Source organism: Polistes canadensis, unplaced genomic scaffold (genome assembly GCF_001313835.1).
Source record: "Polistes canadensis isolate GaletaPanama2010 unplaced genomic scaffold, ASM131383v1 scaffold_75, whole genome shotgun sequence".
Classification (NCBI taxonomy): Eukaryota; Metazoa; Arthropoda; class Insecta; order Hymenoptera; family Vespidae; genus Polistes; species Polistes canadensis.
This window is the reverse complement of record NW_014569622.1, coordinates 106,518-115,862: the sequence shown is the minus strand read 5'-3', so window position 1 is coordinate 115,862 and position 9,345 is coordinate 106,518. Positions and strand designations below refer to the sequence as shown.

General features: G+C 30.9%; 3 protein-coding genes across 6 annotated transcripts in view; 2 read left to right on the top strand and 1 right to left on the bottom strand.

The window, feature by feature from the left end:
- The window catches only part of LOC106786523 (calcium-binding mitochondrial carrier protein SCaMC-2-A), an 8,589-nt gene extending 4,354 nt beyond the window's left edge, over positions 1-4,235 (top strand). For 3 of the 4 annotated variants that reach the window (XM_014747996.1, XM_014747999.1, XM_014747997.1), the window contains 5 exons: positions 2,411-2,569; positions 2,710-2,967; positions 3,075-3,242; positions 3,363-3,617; positions 3,693-4,235. In XM_014747996.1, the coding sequence (XP_014603482.1) occupies positions 2,411-2,569; positions 2,710-2,967; positions 3,075-3,242; positions 3,363-3,617; positions 3,693-3,767 (915 nt within the window). In that variant the 3' untranslated portion in view covers positions 3,768-4,235. Of the gene's footprint in view, positions 1-134; positions 483-2,410; positions 2,570-2,709; positions 2,968-3,074; positions 3,243-3,362; positions 3,618-3,692 lie in introns of those variants that run through there. The other variant, XM_014747998.1, reaches the window with a different exon arrangement.
- A 2,757-nt stretch (positions 4,236-6,992) lies between these two features.
- Positions 6,993-8,568, bottom strand: LOC106786524 (6-phosphogluconolactonase). The gene is made up of 4 exons (XM_014748000.1): positions 8,334-8,568; positions 7,860-8,060; positions 7,474-7,757; positions 6,993-7,334 (listed from the first exon to the last, which is right to left on the bottom strand). Exons 1-4 carry the CDS (start codon positions 8,461-8,463, stop codon positions 7,230-7,232), a joined length of 720 nt encoding a protein of 239 aa, XP_014603486.1. The 5' UTR covers positions 8,464-8,568; the 3' UTR covers positions 6,993-7,229.
- A 284-nt stretch (positions 8,569-8,852) lies between these two features.
- The window catches only part of LOC106786491 (serine/threonine-protein kinase 11-interacting protein), an 8,817-nt gene continuing 8,324 nt past the window's right edge, over positions 8,853-9,345 (top strand). The window contains exon 1 of the mRNA XM_014747929.1: positions 8,853-9,171. The gene's annotated coding sequence lies outside the window, so the exon portion shown is untranslated. The remainder of the gene's footprint in view (positions 9,172-9,345) is intronic.

Here is a 9,345-nt window from a genome sequence, read left to right as displayed (position 1 = left end):
TCTCTCTCTCTCTCTCTCTCTCTCTCTCTCTCTCATCTCTCCTCCCATTTCAATACCCATGACTATGTCGAGAGTCGTTAGGGAAGAGTAGGGATAAACGATAAACGAAGAGTAGGGATTTCTCGGGAAAGCATGTGATCAACTTCCTTTCTATAGCTAACGTAAGCCTCAGTCGCGACGAGAACGTGCTTAGAGTTGTAGGATTGTTAGATCTTCGGTTCAACAATTTTGCAATTGCCTTCTTGATCACTTCTCCTATTAAATTAAGAAGAAGAAGAAAAAAAAGTTATGGAATAAAAAAGTGCAAGATTTGTCCGGCCGTTCATTTTGGTTCGTTTTTTGTATAGTTTTTAACAAGATTTTTTCACATGAAGCCTAAAGATTATCACAAGGGATTCGTCATGCTAAGACAAGAAAGTATTCCATCCAAGTATCAAGTCTGCGAAGAATTTCTTCAAGGTTATCATGAGCTTTTACAACGAGTGAGTGCTTCTCTGTGTATTAAGAATAACGTACTTAGCGCCGAATGCTTGTAGAGGTAAAAACAAGAACTTTTCAAAGAATGTGTATTTCTATGGTGTGCCAAATGTAGAAAGTCGGTGAAAGCTCCATGGGGCTCTTCCTTTTCTTTGCGTCAATGTAAAATAATGTAAACCTGAAGATACCTATGTAATTTTGTTTAATGTCCTTTTTATCCCCCATCAAGGAGGGGATAAACCCCCTCCTTATCCCTACTCTTCAACGTCTCTTAATACTCTTGTTATTTTATAGTTTACGCGAAAAAGCATGGATATTATATTCAAGACTCATGATATCACTTCCAGATTGTTCTGTACGGATATCCATAGTTAACGCGCGTATCGAATTATACGTCGGTCATTGATAGTAGCCAGATGATATCATTATCCGATACTTCATCTCGATTTTCTTTCGATATTATTACATGTTTACAATTCTTTTTTTTTTCTTCTTTTCTTTTTTAATGCGATCAAAAGAATTCTTTTTTGTACTATTTAAAAGTAATTTATATAAAGTTTGACATGTTCTCGAACGTTTCCACCTTTCTTGCACCGTTGTTTTGCCCAGATTTCGAGAAGATTTGAAATAATCGCTCGAGTTGTGTCTCACGCGTAATCAGGAGTGAAAAAGGAGGATCTATAGATATATTTGACAAAGATAGAAGGATAGATAGGTAGATACTCGTATAAAGACAGAGAAAGAGAAATAGTTAGTTAGATGAATAGGAAGGTAAAAACCGACATTGGGCGTAACACCAAGTAATTCGTTTTTGGCCATTCGCCCGCCCGTCACCATCATGAAAGATTCGACTTTCAAGTTTCGTTCTTTTTAGTCGTCCTTTGAATGCACTTTGAGTTACTCTGCGTCTTCCGAGAGATTTCATTTCCTTTCTTGTTGAACAATAAAAGAAGAAGAGAAGAAAAAGAAGAAGAACATTATGGAGAACCTTGATAATTTGGATAGTGATATATTGCTCGAATTCTACATAAAGTTAAGTACTACCCTTTGAGCTCGATTAGGAAATAAGCCAAGTGATTTTTTTCTAGCTACATCTCATAATGTCGCATTATATTTTATTTCGATTTACGTCCAAGAGAAAGCTTACATTTGATTTGAATATAAATGAAGAAATAACGAGAACGGTCGCCTGATATTTATTTGCAGCTATAGACGCATAGGTGCGAAGAATATACGAATCACGTGGTGGTCGCAGGCAACCGCGCGCGTGCACTTGGATCAACGATGAAGATTCTTTAAACATTTGTGTCTCGTCTAGACTATCGACAAATTTTCCTATATTTACCAATTGCAGAATTTGAACGATTCAGTTTGCTAATATGAATAATTTGTCGAAATTTGTAATAAACATGTCGTATATTGTAAATTGATGTCGGCCTTAAAAGTGAAAACTTGATGATTCCTTTCAAAAATTCTTTTTAAATGTCAAATTTTATATAAGCAGCGATTTCTTTGATATTACCTTACAATTAAAATAAACATCTTCCGTCAAGACGATATATAGTATACTATATTAAATAACGAAGATCATATTAAACCATCGTTAAATAGAAAGTCATGGAAATAAAATATTTATTTTGCTTCTTTGAGAAAAAAAAAAGGTAGGAAAGTGAGAAAGAAGAATTGAACAAGATGACACTATTTCCGTACGATTTTCTTAATATTAGCTATAGAAATAGGGAGAAACGGTCATTATGTATAATTTATTCAAATTTTTCCACTAACGATAGTCGGAAATAATCCTTTCGGTTGGTTCATTAAATACTAATCATATTATAAATAAGAAAAAATATGTATAGAAATAATATACATATACATATACACATTATATACATGCACGTATCTTCTATTATCGGATTCTTGAATTTTACAGTACATGGATATCGGAGAGGATATGGGAGTTCCCGATGATTTCACGAACAGTGAAATGGTCTCAGGAATGTGGTGGCGACATTTGTTAGCTGGTGGTATCGCTGGTGGAGTTTCACGAACATGCACAGCACCTTTGGATAGGATTAAAGTTTACCTCCAGGTATGTGTGTTATTTTGTTATATGTTATTTTCACATTATTAATTTTTTTTATTTAATTTATTACTCATTTGATATACGAATCAAAGGTAGTCTAAATACTAGTAAGAACACAGATAAAGCACACCACTCTATTATTTTAGGTTCATGGAACACGGCATTGTAACATTAGCAGTTGCTTCAGGTACATGTTACGCGAAGGTGGTGTTACAAGTTTGTGGAGAGGGAACGGTATAAACGTACTTAAAATAGGACCAGAGACTGCCCTAAAGTTCATGGCCTACGAACAAGTAAAGAGAGCTATCAAAGGCAATGACACTAGAGAACTTGGACTCTACGAGAGATTCGTGGCTGGATCTATGGCCGGTGGTATTAGTCAATCTGCTATATATCCTCTTGAGGTACAAAGATCACATTTTGATTTTTTAGAACTATTTTTTTGTTACCGCAGTATTAATCAAAATGAATGAATCGTTTATCATTTATCCTCCTGTTTTCCGCGTTTCAGGTACTCAAAACGAGACTGGCCCTTCGGAAAACGGGTGAGTTCTCGAGTATAATCGATGCAGCGAATAAGATATACAAGCAAGGTGGTTGGAAATCTTTTTATAGAGGCTACATTCCCAATTTAATTGGAATTCTTCCTTATGCCGGAATTGATTTGGCTGTATACGAAGTAAGTACATTTTCCTTCCTAGTTTCAATTGGTAAGAAGACTTATTTGTTCACTAGATTTTTCTTATTTGGCACGATTTTCATAACAATAATAATAACGACGTTCATCATTTGTTCGCAGACACTAAAAAATAGTTATTTACGAACGCATATGAAAAACGAGCAACCAGCTTTTTGGGTGCTTTTGTTGTGTGGTACAGCCTCCAGCACTGCAGGTCAAGTGTGCTCGTATCCGTTAGCTCTAGTCAGAACTAAATTACAAGCCGAAATATCAACGGGAAGTGACGCGAATACCATGATCGGAGTTTTCAAAGATATTCTCAAGAGAGAGGGTATTCGCGGTTTGTATCGAGGAATAACTCCGAATTTTCTTAAGGTAAGATCTTGAAATCGAAGCCACGCATATATTCTCACATCTTAAATAGACTAAATAAGATATTTCTTATTCTAGGTAGCTCCGGCTGTATCGATTAGTTATGTAGTATACGAGCATTTCAGACAGGCACTTGGTGTTAACATGACGTGATAAATATACACACTAGGAGATATTAATTTAATTAAATTATTCCCTAATTATAATCGTGTAAGAGATATTTCGGTAAAAGTTCGAATGACCATCGGATTTGCACCTTGTGTAATTTACCGTTACCGGTCTCTATCTATTTATCTATCTATTTCTCTCTCTCTCTCTCTCTCTCTCTCTCTCTCTCTCTCTCGCTCATTTTCACTTACATTGCTTATTTATTAAAAACTCGAAGCTTCTCCGTCACACAGGTTATTCAAGAATTATTGAAAACGAAGAAAAGGAAAATGAAACGTTAGTCAAACGTGCAACTATTGAATAATAAAAATATAAAAGCTGACGGAAACGATAGAAAAAGAAAAACAGAAAAATATAGTTGACAATACAAGTGGAAATTGCTGTAGGGAGTGGTGCATTTGTAATACGTTATTTATCTTAAAACAAAGAGGCAAGTCAAATACTTTTTTTTTTTTTTTTTTTTTAAAATTTTTTTTTTTTTTTTTTTTTTTTTTTTTTCAAGAAAAACCTTAAGAAAAGAATATCTATATTCGTACAGTTTGTCGACTTTCATTGAAAAAGAAAAAAGGAGAAACCAACAGTACAAAATATTCTGTTTGTGCTAAAGTATTAGTATGTATAATAATTAGTTGACTTTTTATGTTTTGGACAAATTCATTATATTTCATTATTTTAAACATCTACAAATGTTGACAGTCAGTATTGATACTATAAAAAGTCAGTTCCTTTTATGTACATGTTTATTTCTATTGGTTTTCTTTCATTTCCTTTCATTTCCTTTATTGTGCTATTAATCTCCCTTGAAATAAAATATTATCTAAACTTGTTTTCAAAGTACATTTAAATGTTACACGAGAAATGATTCTGGTTAATATAAGAATCCAATTATGTTAATAATATTAATTATATGCTGTGATAAAAATATGATTATAAGCTATGTTTATGATTCAATGTATAACAAGATTATGAACTAGAGAAAAATCTCAAACATATGTGAACGTTGAGTTAAGTAGAAATTATTCATGATGTATTACTATGTCTTACATTGAATCATATATTAACAAAAACTATGTTTCAGTTTGTACTAGTGTATTGATTTATTCGTCGAGCTTAGTGCTCTTTATTTATAATTTCAAATGCAACACACACACATTTGTTCCAACTTTTCATTCCCTAATTAATAATTTTTCAAACAAGCTGTGTATATTATATGTATTATAAGCGTGTACAATTAAATATTATATGAAAGTGCAGAAAATGTTCTACATTAGAGACATCTGAAAAAAAAGGATGTTTTAAAGACAGCTCAACAACTTGTTCTTCTTAAATTTTGTATTATATCTTCAGTTACGTCGCCGCCTTAATTTCTTTGTTTTCCGCGTGTTTATTTTATCCTCGTAATTTCGTATTAACTACTCGTGGAAAACAATAATTTAATAAGACTGACTGAAAAGAAGCTAGAGCTCGTCGGTTTACTGTTGCTGGGCATCTATATGTTTTTTATATCTGCTTTTTTGTTTATTTGAACGTGGAAAATAATTGAAAAGCAATGATAAGAATCTCGAGGCATGACACAGCGAGTTTTGCGTAAATACGTAAATAAAAATCCAATGTTAGTTTTATGTACGAAAAATAATGTAAACAGATGTGCTTCAATTTATTAGGCTGCTTTAGTTTGACTACAGGCTGTAGCATTTATACTGCAAGCACTTTATACGTGTGTAATATTGTTATCTTAAAACAAAAACGTAATTATTGCATATTTATATGTCATTGTAAGTCATTGGAAAAAAATCAAAAGAAGAATGATTTTGTTAAAATGTAATGCAGGGAATCTTAATGCTTTTAAATGCTTAGCGCATACATATTTTTTTAGTACAATAAAACTGACTTGATTGTTAATGAAGGATGCGACGCAAGATTAATCGGTTTTCTATTTATTCTTTTTTTATTCTTTTTTTTCACTCTTTTTATTCCACTTTATTCATGTACACCGGAATATAACTATTTTTAGTAAAAATAAATATAATTTACAAATAATTAGAAAAATTTGGTTCCTAAATGGTCCGTTAGTAAAATATTTGACTTACGGCGTGTGCAATTCATAAATATACACATATTAGATCGTGCTATTCTTTTTACAAGTATGCAGAGATGTATATAGATATTATCCCCTGCTATTTAAAAATGATCATATGTACGAACATACGTACATATGTATATATATATAAATCACCAAAGAATATTATTTGTGATCTGTCAATCAAATACAATGCCGTTTACCTCAGTACTTTTCATTTATTCCACTTAATTCTGTATCCAAATAGTATTACGAATATTATTAAAATTGAAAAATAAACTCCTTCTTGCGTTATTAAGAAAAAGTAAGTAATTTCACATAATTCGAAATCTATTTGAATACAAAATTAAGTTGATAAATTTAATCTTTGTTAAAATCCCAGTTTAAAATCTAATGATAAAACTTCTAAATAGGAATTAGGAAGACTCGTCTATATATATAATATTAATCATTTTTAATTGAGTACCAATAGCCTGATTTTTTATATTAATTTTATTTATATAGATGTTTTTATTCGATAAATTATGCATCATTGTAAAGAGTATATATTTATATACATATATATTTCCATGAGAAATAAATTTTTTAGAAAAATTTTCAAGACTTGCATAAAATCCTTCGTTTTCAAAGGCCGCTAATCTTAATATATATAAAATGGATAATAAAATAGGTAGACGGTGCAGACTAGATTCTTCATTTTTAATTCACATTCCGGCATGTTTATTATATCCTAAGCCTCGATGCATAAGGCAACTCAGCGTGTAATCTACCTTAGATGTAAAATATAACAATCTTTTTGTTACGACAATGCAGATATATGCATTGTACACCTAAATTTGAAAGATATATCAAGTATAGTATATGACAAAGAACAAATGTTTCATAAATTAAATGTTCCCTCAAGATGATAATAGCTTTTCTGTTTTTCTTCTTTTTCTTTCTTTTCTTGTTTACTTACATAATACGCATTAATCTTTTCAAAGACAGAAATTTAATTGGGCATAGGACTAATCTAAGAATATGCGTTATCGGCATATTATTTCTACGTGCGTTTTCTGTCGTTGAAATAACTAAATTCAACATATCGATGATGCAACAAAAATTCAACAGAAATAATAATAATAATAATAACAAAATAAATTAGACGTTTTATGTAAAATAAATAAAAATGAATATTGGCCATTTAGAATTATTAACAGTTTAATTGTAAAGTTTCTATCTAATTAGATCTTATTTTATGCAAATTGTATGCGTATACAAAATAAAAAGCTCAAAAAACGTAGAGCATGGCGAGCATTGAAGAAAAATACAACATGGAATGTTACAACACTTAAATCAATATCTTATCCATTTTCTTAATTTGAAATTTAGTCCATAAGTTTAGCTGCTTCTTCATCTAAAATCCAATATAAGGAACCATTGGTTGGCTCGACTCGAGCAGCCGGTAAATTTTCATTATCTTTCAGGATTTTCTAGAATTAGACGAAACGCCATACGAAAAATATAAAATGATCAAATTTAACAAGATTTTTATGCACGCGTGCACTTAAGCATTGTAAAAAAATATAATTTTGAAAATTAATTCACATAATAAAGTTATATAATATTTACCTTGATTATCTTAGCTTTGCTATCTCCTAATACAGCAAAAACACATGCTCTAGCATTGTTAATAACAGGAAATGTGAATGTAATCCTAGATAATGGAGGCTTAGGAGAATCATTAATAGGACAAACCCATAAACTTGTCTCATCTAGAAGTTTGTGATTAGGAAACAAAGAACACGTGTGTCCATCCGGTCCCAATCCTAATAATAATACATCAAATTTTGGTAAACTATCGGGTGGAAAATAGACAGACATTTTTTTTATATAATCCCTTGCAGCTTCTTCAGCTAAAAAAAGTCAATTAGATAGAATAAAGAAATTTTTCAGATGAATTACAAATATGAACATAAACACATATACAAAGACAAATAAAAAACATTAATATATACCTGAAAGTTCAGGATCAATTTTGATAAATTGATCTTCAGTTATAGGAACTACCCCGATAAGACTCGTTCTATATGATCCATACGTCGATTCTCCATTTTCAAAAGGGACGACTCTTTCATCGCAGAAAAAAAAACGCCATTTGCTCCAATCGGTTGAAACATTGGGTAAAGTCTTTACCAATATATTTACAAAAGATCCTCCTAATAATTGTAAATCTCAATCAATAAATCTTCAAATATCATTAAAAATAATGTATTTAGAGAATAGTTACTACTAAAGAATCACATAAACATATTCATAACGTATAGATGACATTAAATTTAAAAACCTTTGCTATACAACCTAATTGAAATAAATATTAAAGAAATCAGGAATAGAGAGAGAGAGAGAGAGAGAGAGAGAGAGAGAGAGAGAGAGAGAGAGAGGGAAAAGAGATTCTTAAAACGGTTTGTAAATTGAAATATACTAATCACCTGATAATCCAATTTTGAAAATATCATCGCGGGCGATTGCTTCGTCGGAATTTGTCTTAAGAATTGTAGTTAAGCGTGATATTACGGCTTCATAATTTTGTTCGACAAATATATCTATTGTTTGTGCCATTTCTTCGTAAGAATAACCTTTATCCTTTCAACCACCAAAGATCAAACACGCCAGTTGCGAGGCGGTTTATGAAGAAAATGTCCGACTAAAAATATAAAGTTACCAGATGGAATACTTGGTTACAAAATTCATTCAGATTGAAATACGATATTTCTTGCTCCTTTTTCTTTCTCACATTGATATAGTAAAAAAAAAAAATTATTTTAATGAGAGAAAACGTCATCAATTATATATTTTAATATTAATACGATTTAACTATTATACTTTAGAATTATTTTTCGTAAAAAATATGAGATTTTTCTATTGGACGAGTAGCTTAATATTACTCTTATTTTCTACTACGTAATCAAATTCTTCGAAGAGCGGGAAATTTACATCAAGATGAGAAATCGATTAGTTTGACTATATAGATATTTTTCATTTTAATAAATTCGTCTGTATATATCATTTTACTAGTTTAATCGAAGTTCGTCTAAGCAATTATATAAATTTATAATATATTTAACAAAATACAAGTTAATCATAAGCGAGTTAAGAAAATGGTGTGGTTTCTTGACAAATTCTTATAGCGCCTCCTCTTTCTTTATCTTTTTTATATTTTATGTTATGTCTAATTTCTCAAACCATCTAAGTAATAGTATTACTTAGATGATTTCTATTTTGTATTCCTCTTATCAATTTTTCACAATTCTAATGGTTGCTGTTACGGTAAGAAATTATTCATATATATGTATGTACTTTTATATACTATCATAGAAAAGTAATTTGATAAGATTAATTCATTGACATTATAAACAAAGTGAAAGAAGCATAGACATGCAAGCAGATAGGGAGGAAGAGAGAGAGAGAGAGAGAGAGAGAGAGAGAGAGAGAGAGAGAGAG

Coding starts and splice junctions, on each gene's coding strand:
- LOC106786524 (XM_014748000.1), bottom strand. CDS start 8,463: ATGGCACAAACAATAGATATATTTGTCGAACAAAATTATGAAGCCGTA. Junction 8,061..8,333: donor TTTCAAAATTGGATTATCAG/GTGATTAGTATA, acceptor TACAATTATTAG/GAGGATCTTTTGTAAATATA. Junction 7,335..7,473: donor GCAAAGCTAAGATAATCAAG/GTAAATATTATA, acceptor GTCTAATTCTAG/AAAATCCTGAAAGATAATGA.